Source organism: Pongo pygmaeus, chromosome 6 (assembly GCF_028885625.2).
Source record: "Pongo pygmaeus isolate AG05252 chromosome 6, NHGRI_mPonPyg2-v2.0_pri, whole genome shotgun sequence".
Classification (NCBI taxonomy): domain Eukaryota; kingdom Metazoa; phylum Chordata; class Mammalia; order Primates; family Hominidae; genus Pongo; species Pongo pygmaeus.
In genome coordinates this window covers 64,485,445-64,501,943 of record NC_072379.2, presented here as the reverse complement: position 1 = coordinate 64,501,943, position 16,499 = coordinate 64,485,445, and the positions used below count along the sequence as shown (strand labels likewise).

General features: G+C 39.6%; 1 protein-coding gene across 2 annotated transcripts in view; it reads right to left on the bottom strand.

The window, feature by feature from the left end:
• RAPGEF5 (Rap guanine nucleotide exchange factor 5) overlaps positions 1–16,499 on the bottom strand; it is a 239,890-nt gene that overhangs the window by 63,287 nt on the left and 160,104 nt on the right. Inside the window, exons 10-11 of one of the 2 annotated variants that reach the window (XM_054495020.2) lie at positions 11,987–12,105; positions 11,439–11,527 (exon numbers count right to left, since the gene is read on the bottom strand). In XM_054495020.2, the coding sequence (XP_054350995.1) occupies positions 11,439–11,527; positions 11,987–12,105 (208 nt within the window). Of the gene's footprint in view, positions 1–11,438; positions 11,949–11,986; positions 12,106–16,499 lie in introns of those variants that run through there. The other variant, XM_054495021.2, reaches the window with a different exon arrangement.

Below are 16,499 nucleotides of genomic sequence, written 5' to 3'. Positions count from 1 at the left end.
TCTCCCACACAAAGAATATCTCTTTTAGACATGGGCTTGTCAGAGCAATTCTATGACATTACACCCTTTCAATGAAGCAATAATTGATTGAAACATGCTGTGAGAGATTAACATGCAGTGATTGTAGTCAACAAATTGCCATCCACTAATACTCCTTCCTCACACTTTATACGACTATCTGAAGTACACACTCTTACACAAAAAAACACTTTGTTCCCCCATTTTCTGATAGAATGCTGAATTTTACTTGAGGAAGATGTCATAAACATTTTAAAATTCAGACAAGGACATCTGATTATCTCTCTTTAAATCCAACAACTGTCTGGGGAGATGACACAGGATCTCTGAGAGAGAGAAACACAGAAAGAGAAAGAAGGAGACAGAGGTTTTTCAACCATTGACATTGTCTTAAACACAGTTTCAAGTAATTTCAGCTGCCGATGTTAGAGTGAAACTATCATTTTGCTAAAATTACTAGGTTGTCAAACCCACAACTGACACAATATCTTGTCTTCATGAATTTCAGTATCTCTTGTTCCCTTCAATTTGCTGCTCCAGAAATGCCCCACTTAAATCACACATTTAAACAAGTTCCTGGAAATACAGCCAGACACTAACAAAACCACATGCGTTTCTACTAAAGCGCAATATTAAATATGCCAATAGACACAAAACTTACTGAGAAAATATGGCAATTTACACATTTTTAAAGGTTTTAGAACAGAAATTTCCTTTCAAAAGAAATAAAACCCCAGTTAGCACTAACTGAACTGGGAAATGATGCTGTAGAAATTATTTTCCCAAAGAAATAGAAAAGTAATATATGTAGCCTTCTTCCTTAAAGGGTATACCCTATTAGGGAGACAGGATATCAAGAGAATATTAAACAAGGTATTATCTGTCTCAAATTTATTTTTATGAGAAAAAACAAGTTATATTGAGGATTTATGTTTCAAATGCAGCCTTCATCCTATGTCAAAGAGATTATATAGATGTAAGCCAATATCTTATCCATATAACAGTGAAAGCAAGGCCTATTATTAGGTCCTCATAGTTTGCCATTAGATTTTATATTTGAGGCTAGGAGCAGTGGCTCACGCCTATAATCCCAGCATTTTGGGAGGACGAGGAGGGTGGATCACCTGAGGTCAGGAGCTCAAGACCAGTCTGGCCAACATAGTGAACCCCTGTCTCTAGTAAAAATACAAAAATTGGGCATGGTGGCACACACCTGTAGTCCCAGCTACTCGAGAGGCTGAGGTAGGAGAATCTCTTGAACCCGGGAGGGGGAGGTTGCAGTGAGTCGAGACGGTGCCACTGCACTCCAGCCTGAGTAACACTCCATCACAAAAAAAAAAAAAAAAAAGATTTTATATTTGAAAACAGATTGTAATTTTAGATATTTGATTCTCTGAAACTTGACAATTCGTGTACATACTTATGGCAACTCTCAGTAGAGCAGAATATTTTATTACTTGTAATAATTTATCCTCCAGTTGTTCTAGAAAATTAGAAATTTACTTAACTACAAAGAAAGAACCAAAGTTCTCTATGGAAGTCTAGCTAAAAAGATGAGTATCAAGCTGGGCATTTGAGGTAAAGTATTTCAGGTGAAGCAAATAAATGTAAATAAAGGATAAAAAGAAAATAACATATGCAAATATGAATAAAGTGGAAAGTCCACTGACTTCTCCATCTTCCATGCTGGCTGCAGTTTACCCAGGAAAACCGGGGTTCAGGGGTTGAGGTCAGCACTGAAACTGACTTCGAGGAAATAAGCAGTCACATGCATATGTCATTTAGATAGAACACCGTGTGCAGGAACCTCCAGATAGCTCACCTTCAGCCTCTAGGACAAAACCTCCACTCTAACCTGTCAGAAAGTGGTTGACATTTTCCTTCAAAGTATTTAAAGAAAGTCCATAAACTGCTAAGATGCCCAAGTTTTCCATAATTCTTATAGTCTGGAAGCTAAGGATCTAATTTCTAAGGTCATTCTTTCCCCCTCATGTACTCCTTTTTCCATTTCCTATCTTCGGATCCTCTTGAAATTAATTTCCTAGAACCCTATAATACTTTGGTTTGTTTCTGGCATGCTCTAGACTTACACTTGAACTTTCCGTTTACAAAGTCTACTGTAAAATGGTCAACCTTTTGTGGCAAAAGCCACAATTGCGAAGCCAACTGTAGTTTCCCTTTAATTAAGTATTACAAGTTTAGTTACCCAATGTCTTATTTTCTACTTTATAAATAAACATACATATACATTCCTATGCATTTATCATAGTAAATTCTAACAGTGGACACAGAATAAACAAGGGTGGAGGATGAAAGCAAATCATAAAATTAAAAGTTTAATGAAAGTATTCATCTCTCCACATAGTTCACTAGAAATATTAGGTAATCATTGAATAAACTACTCTACATTTTTCTGAATACTTTTTTATTTGGAAAAGTGTAACATTTGCATAACCTTTCATGCTGAAATTGTTTGCAAAATTAAAATTCAGATAATAAACTACAGCTCAAATGTGGTATAAACATGAAAATGATGCAATTAAAAAATGCATTCCAATGATCCATTCTCATTCTAAATCGAGATTGTTTCCCTGAAAGGTATGCTATACTCCTATTAAATATATCCTTATCCATTATATATCTTCCTTTGCCCATTGGTTGTGTTGTAATGAAAACTTCCACATTTCCATGATTAATCAGTGTATGTTAATGATCTTATGCTTCAGCTGGGTCTCACTTCACTTCACCTTGCTTCATTAACAACAAGGGTATTAATTAACCCACAATCTACTGGCAGTGTAAAAGCATCAATTCCCTTGTTATCATACATAATATTGCATGTTCAAAGGTGGTGAGAATAGATTAACCCAGAAGAGGAGCACCTCAAATGAAATCCACAGTCAAAATTTAATTTTTAATCACTTCTCATGTGAGTAGACTGATACAGTGTCAGCTGGAACTAGGACCTCTCTCTCTTTGTCTCTCCTCTCTCTCTCTCTCAACCTTTTTGAAGCAGTTAGCCCATCCAGTGGCCATTCTGCTCACAGCTGGAATCCAAGAAGCAGGTCTTTGTGCTGGAGATTAGAACGCTCTTAAGTGGGTACTGAAGCACCTGATTTGGGGCTTATAGCTTGAGTTGAATGTAGATTTTTACTTCAATTATGCCTTTCATCCATGATTCCAGTCTCTAGCAAAAATAATCTTTGGGATAAAACTCGGAATATATTTGGGCTCATTTCCCAATTCAAATGGTGGCTCAATCACTAAGCAACTGAATTAACTTCTACCTTGGCTTCTATGTCCATTAAATGGGGATAATTATCTTGCAAAAGGATCCATCTAAGGGGACAAGGTTTGAATAAATAAACTGGTGTCTGGAGTAATCTTCGAACCTGGTTCTCATAGCTAGAAGGGTCCTCAAATGTCATGTGGCCTAAAGCCTCTGCTTTTATAAGTGAAACAACTGAGAAAATTTCTACACAATTCTAATTATCTCATCACTTTGTCAACACTAATTTATAAAGCCTTCCAATGCTTCAATTATGGTCAACAAATACCGTACATTATATTCTCCATACCAGTAATTAGGAGAGAAGCTCAAGGAACTACCAAAATCCAAACCAAACCAAAACAAAAACCACAGCACACACATTATAAAGTAGAACAGAAATCATATTCTAACTTGAGCACTTTTTCTCTCTTGACACCATTTTGGGGATTTGTACTGTCACTGTGGACAGCTGTTTCAAGTCTTTGCTTTATCTGGAAAAACAAGCCCTTACCAAACAGTGGTACTCTTCATCTGCATCTGAGGCACACCCAGGGCAGCTGGAGTTTGTGCTAATGAATTCAGTCTCTCACTGATTTTTTTTTTTATTAGCATGTATGCAAACAAATTAATCTAATTTTTTTTTTTTTTTTTTTTTGAGACAGAGTCTTACTCTGTCGCCCAAGCTGTACTGCAGTGGTGCGATCTCAGCTCACTGAAACCTCCCCCTCTAGCATTCAAGCAATTCTCATGCCTCAGTGCCACCACTTCTGGCTAATTTTTGTATTTTTAATAGAGGCGGAGTTTTACCATGTTGGCCAGGCTGGTCTCGAACTCCTGACCTCAAGTCATCTGCCTACCTTGGCCTCCCAAAGTGCTTAATCTAAGATTTTGAAGTGACAGTTTCATAAAGCTGAAAAAGACTAAGTAGCAGCCCAGTCCAGTTATTTGCCTTGGATAAAGCGATTTTCACAGTTTAAGATGGTAAGAGGCTGATATCCTTATCAAACATTTCCACAAATGCAGATTCTATGGGTTCTAACAATAGTGATTTACCAACTGGGGATACCTATGCATACTTCAAATTTCTTTTATGTTATTTTTAAAATTTCAATTAAGTGTATTTCTTTTGATTCTGAACTTCGTTGCATTTGACCAGAAGTTTCACATTAATTCTTAAAATACTTTAAATACATTAAAATATCCTCCAGCTTTTTTATTTTTTAAAACATGGGTATAGTTATCCCAAATTAGTGCCTATAATGATATTGCTTATTTAGCAACCCATCATCTAATATACAATATTTTCCTACTTATTTTGTTTATTGTCTGATTCTCTCCAATAGAATATAAGCCTTCAGGAGGGTAAGGAGTTTGTCTATTTTGTATCCCTGGCATTTAGAACAGTGCCTATGCAAGTAGAGGTCAAAGATATTTAAAGGAATTAAATAAAGGAACTAAATTTTTCTAAGGTATTCAGAAACTCAATAACTAAAAATGCACAGTTACATTTTTTACAGAAGCAGCGTATAAAGCTAAAAGTTAAGGAATTGCTGGGAGATGGCTAGTAGAAGAGATACGATGTAGTATATTTCATCACTGAGGGAAAACTGCTGCTTTTCTCCTGCAACATTATTTCTGAATATCCCAAAATGGCTTGGTAATAAAATTCTGCAAATGGAATTTAGTAGTAGGGTGATAAATCAAAGCTATTCTTTAGAAATGTTATGGCATAATTTCTCAAAGGAACTTAAAAAGTTTCCCATTGGACAAAGTTATATAAAAACACACTTAAATCATCACCAGGTATGGCCATTGAGCCTTGGATTCTAAGCTTAATACCCCGTTAACATTCTAACAGCTCTACGAGGCTGAAGAAATGTAGCAGTAATAAGAAGTTAGACCAAATTTCCTAAGCCCTCGTGCAAGGGCTATGTGATGGTGTTTTCAGCATAAAATGACTTTGGAGGTCATCTACACCAATTCTCAGGTCTCCCTCCCACCTATAATTCTATGGTTCTGTAACATATTTTGCAAGGAAAGAAAATATAGATCCCTTTGAATCAAAGGGTTTTAGTGATGAAAGATACTTCAGAGATCATTTCATTTATTACTTGCTCAAAGTCTCGGGCTGTTTTTTTAATGGAGCCCAGATTCGGTACTCAAGACTTCAGAATCTCATTTTAGTAACCCTTCTACTCTGCTATATGCATTTTCTCCTTTCTTAAAACATTATTTCTCTCAGAAGCATTCTTGGCTGTGAAACCTAAGGACCATCCAGGAATTTGTGTCGTGTGACAGAACCCACACAAAAATCCAAATGGCTTTTCACTATAGTCACACCTTCTCATTCCAAGAGATGAGAAACCAAACATTTTGTGTGTCCAGTACCTCTGTTCCCTCTGATGGTGTCCTTTTATCCAAAACCACTTTAATGGAAGGACTGGCAGTGTAGGTTTGTCAGTTATGAACTTCTCAGGCGGCAGAACTCCAGGACAGGGGCCAGCGGACATGAGGCTGGATATACAGTCCTGTCAGAGGGGTCGGAAAGGGGGAACGTTGTTCCTAACTCTCTGTATATTTATAACCAATAGAAACCTGGAATTGGTCTTTCAAAACATGGAAGTGAGACAATGTTCTATTTCAGTGTCTTTCAACTTGGCTGTGGATTGCATCACCTGGGGAACTTTTAAAGGCCTTAAGGCCTAGGCCCCAACTCAGCCCAACTGAATTAGGATCTCTGGACATTGCTGTTTTGTTAAAAAGCATCCCAGGTGCTGCTAATGTGCAGCTACAGATAAGCTACACTGGTCTGTTTATTACATGACCTTACAGAAATAAAAAGACATAAATGCAAGATAATGCCATGTGCGTATCAATGGTACAAAATCATGAAAAGACTTACCGCCATCTAAATATTTACCTACCCTCAAACATTTTTAGTACAGCAAAAGCCATGCTGCTTCAGGGTTATTATGGTCTGGCAACCTGGGAGAAAAAGCCTGGAAGAGAGGCACCCAGGATCATTCCAGGAATGCTAAAAGGCAAGGTAAGCAAGGAAGAAGTTCACTTACGTTGTCTTCTATCTTTCCAAGGGGAAGAAGAAAGATATTCTTAATTTTCCTCCATGAAAATTACATAATATCAAGGGACTATCATGAGCTTGGTGTTGGCAGGAGACAAGATTAAAAAGTTAATAGAAAATGAGGTGCCTGCCCTCACTTTATTTAATGTTTTATCAGTGCAATGCTTAAAAAACATCACAGCCGGGCGCAGTGGTTCACATCTGTAATCCCAGCACTTTGAGAGGCCGAGGCGGGTGGATCATGAGGTCGAGAGATTGAGACCATCCTGGCCAACATGGTGAAACCCTGTCTCTACTGAAAATACAAAAATTAGCTGGGTGTGGTGGTGCGCATCCGTAGTCCCAGCTACTTGGGAGGCTAAGGCAGGAGAGTCGCTTGAACTTGGGAGGTGGAGGTTGCAGTGAGCCAAGATCGCGCCACTGCACTCCAGCCTGGTGAGAGAGTGAGACTCCGTCTCAAAAAAAAAAAAAAAAAAAAGTCACTAGGTTGACCATCAAGAGCTTCTGGACTCTATCAGTTGAGTGAGACACTCCTATAATATAAAACAGGCACTTTCACAAAGGTTGTTTCCTCTTTAGAACAGTAATGAACTCACTTTTTCAATCACAGGCTCAACCTACTGTGTGCTGCTAAACGCCAACCCCCCAACACTGAGGTATCTCTGAAAGAATCAAGGCAGGCTGTGTAGACATTTCCACACAGAGGCATGTTAACAGAATATACTGAATGATAACCTCATGAAATTTAAAAAAAAAAAAAAAAAGCAGCCATACCTAAAAGAAATCAGGTCAAGCCTAATGAGAATCAGCTGGTAGGCTTTACCTATTCCTACTATTCTATTCTCTGTTGGCTTTTTTTTTCTTGGAAACTTGTAATCATAAGTATATTTTCTTCAAAAAGATGAATAAGGAAATGGGAAATAACATATTTCCTATGTTTTCCCTAAAGTAGACCTGTCATAACACAGATTCAGAAAGAAAAATCAGTAAGAAGGGGTTTCTCCATATAATCCACAGTTTTCCCCCTGCTTTGAAACAGAAATCATCATTCACTACAGAAGTATCTGTAAGCAAAACACACTTTATCCTCTCTAGGGAGAAAGGGTTAACTAGCTACAGTCACCAGCAGGACCACAACAGAGCAGGACTGGCTGGGCCCAAACCTGCTACCCCATCCCTTCAACTCCCCTAACTCACAGCTCCTTGTTTTTTTTCTTTCTTACCTTCCTCGTAATTCTCTCATGTAAATCTCATGCCCAATGATGTTTGCCCCATTTCTGGGAAAAGATAAAGCTCCAGAAACAACTTGATTTTCCTCTAACATTTCAAAATATTTCAAGTCAAAACCTGAACCTTGGAAAAAAAAAGGAAATCTTTGAAAACAGCTTCAATCACTGTCCAGGTTCACAAATATCCAGTTACCAGATTAATAGTTTTCCTACTTTAAACAATGAAGAACTATCAGACAAAAGAAGAAATGTTGAAAATTTTAGATGACAATGAATTTCATTGCTGCTTGCTCTCAGGGAGTGTTATTCCTAACTTAGTAAACAAAAAGGGAGCTTGTCACAGATGAATGAACATTTCAAAAGTGGCTGCAAATAAAGACCTAAATGCCTGGTTGGTTTGCTTGTTCCTTATCTGCACTTCCCATTGATCTTCTCTTTAAGAGTTTAGGAAATTCACTCAGCTAGGCACGGCGGCTCACGCCTGTAATCCCAGCACTTTGGGAGGCCGAGGCAGGCGGATCACGAGGTCAGGAGTTCGAGACCAGCCTGACCAACATGGTGAAACTCTGTCCCTACCAAAAATACGAAAATTAGCCAGGCGTGGTGGTGGGCCCTTGTAATCCCAGCTACTCTGGAGGCTGAGAGAGGAGAATCACTTGAACCCGAGAGTCAGAGGTTGCAGTGAGCCAAGATCATACTCCAGCCTGGGTGACAGACAGAGACTCCGTCTCAAAAAAAAAGAAAAAAAAAGAAAGAAAGAAATTCACTCATTCACTCATGCATTCTTTCATTCCATAGATATCATACTGGATGACTTCTTGTGCCTTTCACTACAAAGGAGGAAAGATATGTACTTGAGGGATTATGAAAATAGTATACATAGTAGGTGTGTGCGAGTCAACTCATTTAAGAAAATCATTAGTAAGTTGCTTTTAAGCATCTCTAGAATTATTTTTCCTTTAAAAAGCTTGATTTGCTGATAGAATACTATATGAATTTAGTTGTTTCCTATTCTATTCTTGAGTCCAGTAACAACAGAAATGCCTTATCTTAATAGCCCTGGCATTCTCCTCCTGGCTATATTCAATGGAGTAAACTTTATCTATTTGTATGTTAACATCAATCAGTAATCACTTCCACTTGTCCTATGAGAGCACAGAGGGCCTCCTCTATTGGGTCCTGCACCTACATTTTCACAAATTAGTGACTTTTGTGGGAAAGGGATGAGAAATTACTCACATCTCTTGTTCAGTTATCTTCCCCAGCCTCTGGTGGGTCCAAAAATGTAAGAATCCAGAACAGGCTCATCCCAGCCTCCAGGACCATTCCTTTTCTCCCATGGACCCTCTCCTCCTCACTGCTATTGGGCCGTGTGGAGGGCCACCATATGGCTGCACGTGGCCCCAGATGGCTCCATCTCCCTAAAAGGGGCGCTCAAGAACATAAAAATGCTGCTGTGTACTTTGATTGCAGCCCCTTCTCATTTTCCTCCATCTGTCCTCCATATGGTTTATGCAACTCTCTTCAGCTCCTGCACACCCGGGCCTTTGATAATGAGGGTTGCTTACCTGACCGAGATAAAGAACTAGAATTCTCCTTTGTCAGCGACAAGGGGTCCTGTTACTTTAAATATCTGATTTGCTTAGTATTCGAGCTATTAATATCTCCTTTTCTTCAATTTGCACATGACATTTATTTTATATTTATTATATTTCTTATAATCTTATTAACAGAAACCACATGGTGGATTTTCTGTTGTGTTTTCTCCAAGTGCCATTCTTGAAGTTTGGAAGAGCTACACTGACTTCCACTTAGGCATCTCTTTTATATACACGTTAATCATTTTCTCCAAAGTTGACTTTTCCATTTTCATAAAATCTTTGGTGAAAGTTGTTACCATTTTTGCCACTCAGATGTCTCTGCAAAACTCTAAAGTTTCATTTGTGTCCTTCCCCCAAACTCTAAGGAAATGAGCAGGAATTAGGTGAGGTGACCCCAACCAACCCCTTCTTCCCCACTTAGGTTGGTGCTAGGAGAGTCAAGCCATGAAGTCCTGGTCCGCTTGGCTTTGTGAGTACATGGCAGAAGTGACACATGTGATCCCAGGGGTTGGTATAACTAAGAAGAAAGAATAAGTCACTAGACAGGATGCAAACCACTATATTTCCCAATAGCAGGCAAAATCTGACATTAGCAACAATAATAAGAGTGATTTGTCATTTTCAGTGTTAAGTAGTGGGAACCTGTGAGCACCTGAGCCATTTTCTCAAAAGTAAAGAGAACACAAACTAATGACAATTAAAAAGAAAATGAAATCAAGCTAGGCCTGGGCAGGTTATAATAATTTCCCTGCTTACTAATGTGACCCAGACACAAAGTCGTGCACTACAGAACTGTAGTGTTATTAAGAAGAAGGAAGTATTCAATCTTTCCAAACCTCTACTAAAGTGTCTTTTCCGTGACAGATAATTTGTCTGTATTCTAGTTCAAAACACCTGTGTAAAGCAGTCTGGTAATCAGTAGACTGAAAATTAGACCCACCTTCCATGATGATTATATTTGATGAAGCAGAACATGGGAATAGTGCTCAAATGCACAAAATATTAATCTATAGACATACAAAATCAACCTAGCAAATGCCAAGAGAATATGTTTTTCTTTTAGCTGTTTGTTTAGTGCATATAAATGACAACTACTGATTTTGTCTTCAAACATATGCAAAATAAGGTATCTATCGGAATTTTAAAATTACACAATAACTTTACTGTAGTATACATGATTAGGTCATTTTGATACTGTTTTTTTGCCCACTTATGTATTTCACACATCCTTGTTTCTCTTATTGTCCTTTAGAATGCAATATAGACCCAGACATCACCTATGTTCAGACAAAACTCCAGGGACACAATGAAATTCTTGTTCCCACCTAAGCTGTCATTTCACAATCCTTCTTGCACGGTAAAACCCTAAGGAAACTGTGGGTCTCACAGGTGCTATGGTAGGAGCAAAAAGTGCATTTTAGTTAAGGGATCAAGTTGCAAAATGCAGGCTACAGTCAGAGGCCTATTCATTGGAATAACTGCTCCAGCATGGAACAAATTACAAATTCTGGTTAAGAGAAGCAAGTACTCTCCCTTCTGAGATAAAGGAAGTTACAGATAAGTCATTTTGTAAGTGGAATAGTAGTGTTTCCAAAAGTGCATGGGTGAAAAAGCAAAATGAGTGTTTTACTCTCAGATTAAATTTAAAATACAAGACGTCTGATCAATAAGGCTTTAGTGCATTACAATTTCTGCTCTGAAAAGCTGTGAGTATCATAGTCTGCACCTCGGGGCTTGTTCTGACCAGGCAGTTTGTAAACCACTTGGAAAAAGGCAGAAGTTGCCACTAAGCATGTAGCTGCTGAGTAGTTGCATTAATTGTTGACATTTCAGCACGGAGGCTGCTACCCCCAGCTCAGCACTGCTTACATGGCAGGTGAACGCCTGCTAACCCTCCTCCCCCTCGTATTTCTTTCCATTGAACATGGGCTATTGAATGTTGGTCTCTTGCCAACTGCCTTTAGGTGAGATTTAGGAAAAACTGCCAAAGAAACAAGAACAGCTGCCTTCATATCATTTTCTTTGTACAGCTACTTCCCAGGGAGCTGCTTGGGATCTACATGTGTCCATTTACTGGATTTAAACAAATCAGCACAAGGCAAGGGACGAGTCGCACAAAGCATATGCTATTTCTCCCTACCCCGGTTTCAGCTAACAGTGGGAACCTTGCCCCTGAGGGTACTGACAAGGGCATCAGCTGCTGTGAGTCTGGAAGCATGAGCTACTCAGAGCCTTACCTGTTTCTTTGTCCTGGACTTCTTCCAGGTGCAAGTCATTCAAAAGGTGCTCCAAAATTTTCTCCGGGGTCCCGGACACCACCACATATCTGTCAGAAAGCAGAGAGTCCACTGAGTCATCCTCGGTGGAAGACTGAGAGCGGCTGCTCCATTCATCGTCCTCATCCTCCTCATCGATGTATTTGAAATAAGGCACATCGAAGGTAGGCAAGGGCAGCTCTCGGTCTGAGAGCGCCGCGGCAGAATCTTTCCTCTCCAAATGAGGGTCAAAGACCCTCAGCCGGGAGCTGCCCATTGTGAACAGTTACTAACAAAGGCATCCCCTAAATGCTAAAAGATCTTGCCATCCCTGTCCTTTCACTGGGAACTGAGTCCATCTGGCTGCTAAGAGCTCTGCAGTCAGCTAGAACGCTGGAGAGGCGGAGAGAAAAGAGAGGGAGGGAGGGTAGAGGAGGCAGAGAGCGAGTGAGATGGAGCAAGGGAAGGGAAGGCAGGCAGGGAAAAGGAAACGGGAGCGCGTGCCTCTGTGGCTGCAGGGAAACTCTCACCTCCAATGGCTCTCCGCACTCCCAGCTGTGGGGGCTGGGCCACAGCACTGCACTTTCTTCAGCACCAGGACACTCTGGTCTTGCTCTTTAACCTGAACAGTCGTCACTTCATCATCTTGCTTTAATTGTGGACAGGGATGATGGATGAGAGAAGGAAAAAGAGAGAGAAAATTAAAAGTGGGGGGAAAATGGAGCTAACTAAAGCTGTATTTTCTAGAGTTGCTTTACAGTATCATCTCTTTAAAGATTCAGAATAAATTAGGAGTCTGGTCAAAAATCTCCCTCTAATATTAAAGTATCCAGGCTCAAGTGCTACGAAAACTTAAAACATTAGACAGACATAAATACTTTAAAGGAAATAGAAAACAAAGTGGAGGTGGAATTCAGAGTTTATTTTTAAAACTACCTAAACAATTTAGGGACTACAAAGTTCAAAGTTTCAAAAAGCACAACATACTAATTGCATGTATACTATATTATCTTTTACCTGGTAGATGTTTATTAAACACTCTATTAAAGTTGAATCATACAAAATATACATTATTTAAACATTAAGACAATGAGTAAGCCCTATTCAGTAGTTGTAATCAATACATATATTCATTTACTTTACACCCTTAGTTTAAAAGGCGGGCAAGAAAAAAAAACTACCCACTCCATCATTCAATTCAATTTTTTTCAGACTTGAGATGGCCTTCAAATTTATCACGTACTTGTTTTGCCAGAATATAAGCAAAAATGGATCTCTAGTTAGAATCTCATCTAGGCTGAAATTCGGATGTCATGGATGACTGCACAGACTTTCTTCACCTCAGTCCCTTTTTAAAAAGGAGAGACGGCTGAACCATCATTCATTTCTGCACACACAGCTTCCACAGCCCAGAGTGAGTGTGGCCCGCTGACGTGGCTCTGTCACAGAGGACAGCTTGCTGCTGACCCAGCAGGGTGGCCTCCAACTCGGAGCCATGAACACTTTCAGAGTGTTTAGTGTGAAATTCTCCTGATGTGCAATACCCAGTAAGCATAAGGTAGCCTGGGAGAAAGGAACTATAAGATGCATGTCAGAAAATCTAGCTTCCCTATTTCTGAGGATTGGAGCAAAAGATTAAAGGAATAAAAGTTGACAGTAAGTAGGTTTCACCTTAAAGATGATGTCACCTCTTTAAAAAAAGCACTATGTGCTTAGGGCTCCTAGCACGGTTCCCCTACTTACAGAAAATCCTACCTACCTACGGTCAGGTACAAACATGAAGAGGATATCCCCAACCCCAACAGAGAAAAAAATATCCATTGTGCCTTATTAATTGGTTCTACAGGCTAATCAGGGATGTCAATGTATTTGATTCACCTTTCACAAGAATAGCAAGGCACTAATCTTGCCCTAACTGCCAGCCAAATCACTGATAAAAATTGTGACTTTACCTCCTGGTATTCTGATTCCTAAGAAAATGCAATAAGCTAATAATTTAAGTCCTCCAGGATTTTCTTAAAAACAAAAAAATATTTGTCATTCTAAACAGCAATATAATTTTATGATCATTCTTTTTAATCTTTTAGTGGTAAATAATTTCACTATGTAAAACCGATGTATTACATTTCAGCAAGGTCAGACGCGTGCAGTTACTGTGGCAATTAATGCTGGATATTCATTGTTAAACTCCCTGAGGACGACAGTGGGACTCCCGTAACATGAATACCAATGTGTAATTGCTATCTTTCATTTCTCCAAAGGGGTTCCTTTGTTATCTATGTGGCTGAAGTGAAATAAGGTGGCTGGAGAGAAGTGCATATATTGACCAAAAAAAATCCCCAAAAAATGAAAAAAAGAAAAAGGCAGAATGAGGGTCTGAGATGCTGAGACACACAGAACAAACAAATAATTCTGTTCTCTGAAAGGATAAAAATCTTTCCCTGGTTTCCTTTAATCATGCGCCAATACTCATTTTATATGAGCTTGCTGTCATTCTGAAGTACGTTTTACATTCTATGTGCATGTGATATATGGCATTATTAACTTCCACAGGCCATGCACATACATATGGATGGGAAGGGCTTCTCTAATGCCTGTGTAACTAATATATATTACATGGCTGTGCACACAGCAGCCACACTCTGCCAGGCAGGGGAAGAGCTGAATCATACTGATGTACTATCAATAGCATCTATGTCATTGTGATAGTTTTCCATTTTGAAGACCTATTAAAAATAAAGAAGAGAAAAAGCAGAAAAATTAATATACAAAGGGAAATATGTTATCTAAAATTGCCATAAAAATGTAATAATCCTACGAATTACATCTGGCTCTCAAGAAGGAAAGGTAAATTAATGTTTCCTGACCCATGCATGCTTAACTAATTTCTCATCCTGAGAAGGAACAGAAGTACCATAGTTGAGCTTCTAGGTATGAAGTTTTATTCTTGTGCTTGATTGGTTAAGATTAAAAGTATTAAGAGAACTAATAACAGAAAATATATTCAATGACAAATAGTTCATGAAATGCAGGTAAAGTATTAAAACACTTAATTGACATTCATTCAACAAATAGTGAGGGCTTGCTTCCTTTGCATAAGGCACTGTTCTGGACACCAAGCGGCAAGTGAAAATGAGTGAGGCAAGTACCCTGCTCTTAACTGACAAGTTAATAGGCTCCATGACAACATAAGTATAACTGGGTCAGCACCCTCAGATGTGGCCAAATGCAAGAGACAATGCAAAAGTAGAATCCATGGGATCTGACAATCAAAGATAACTATGGGTGACTGAGAGAATGGAAATGCCATTAAATAGGGGAGAACGTGTATGAAGGAGAGGCTTTGGTGAGACCGATGCTTCTGATTTAAAACGCTGATGTTTCGTACTAAGACAGCCTGCCTGCCACAGACGTTTAACAAGCAGTTAGAAATAAAGAACTAGGCCTCTGGACAAAGGTCAAGGGTACAGACAAATTTATGAATTATTTAAGCTTCGGTAATGGATGAGATTGTTAAGGAGGAGCAGCAAAGAGGCAGAACTATGAATATTGGGGATTAAAGGAGCTAAAAACACAGTAAGGGGAAGAAGTAAAGTGGGAGAATATTCGAGACATGGGGGAACCTACTTACAGAGAGACCATGAAGACCACTACCAAGATGAGCCAGGAGGAGAGCCAGGAGAGCGCTGTGTCAGGAGACCCCAGGAGAAAGCCTGCCTGACACTGTAACATTTACAAAGATGGTAAGTCTAAGAAAAAGTGATGATGAGGTCACTTTAGGTCAGGAGTGGGGAAGATAAGTGTGTTAAACTGTGAGTGAACAAGGAGGAGAAAAGACTACATCTTGGAAATTTCATTATAAAGGAAAGATGTCAGCTTGAAGAGACCCATTCCTCCAAAATCAAACCTGTCTGAAACAGGCAGTACCAGAGAACCTTTCAGATGGCAAACGCGGAGAATCATCTAGCTTGACACTACGACACTCAAGAAGTCATACAAGTAGCACGAGTTCCAATGCTGTTTGCCCTTAGGTCTATGAACACATTAACTGAAGATGTTAACTGATAGGAAGGCATTTGTAGCCAATGGCTTGTTATACCTCTTTTCATCTCACAACTTTCTTGGCCTAACTCTTATTTATCCCACAAAGTTCACTTCAAGAATCACCTCCTCCAGGAAGCCCCTTGGTCTTCAGTTTGATCTCGTTGGCCCTTCTGTGTGACTTCACAGCACCACATTGTATCCTTCTAATTCAGCACTCTCAGGAGCACTTACTGATGCACTTTCTGTCCCCGCCTTGCCCAAGCTCACTTGTAGGCAAGTACCCTATCTTCTTTGATTTTCAATTCCCAATAGTTAGCCAGGTCTTGACATTCCACAGACACTCAATGAACATTTACTGAATACGTTTATAAACAAAGGATGAATGAATGCATTTGCATTTTAAAGTGGAGGTTTAGAGAGCAACATATTAAATCTCTTTTTTCTTTTTTTTGGGGGGGTGGGGGGTGGGGTGGGAGGACATTCTCACTCTGTCACCCAGGCTGGAGTACAGGAGCACAATCTCAACTCACTGCCACCTCTGCCTCTTGGGCTCAAGCGATCCTCCCATCTCAGCCTCCTGAGTACCTGGGACTACAGGCACACACTATGAGGCCCAACTAATTTTTAATTTTATTTTGTAGAGACAGGGTTTCACCATGTTGCCTAGGCTGGTCTTGAACTTCTGAGCTCAAGCAATCTGCCTACCTCAGTCTCCCAGAGAACACCTTAAATCTCTAAGAATACATTTCAATTGGTGAACTGTGATACAGCCCAGAGAGAAGGGACATTTTGCTGAGAGGCGCTCTTCCTAAGGAGGGATCATCAAATTCTGCTGCTGGTCATCAAACTCCACAGGGCACTGGCCTGCCCTGCTTTGCATCCTGACCATCAGTTTAGCTGAGGCACTCAAACGGACTGGGCTAACCCGAGAAGAACAGCTGGCATGCTTGTTACGTTGGACAATGTCAAAGCTAGGCTCTAAGGAGTTACACATACGTC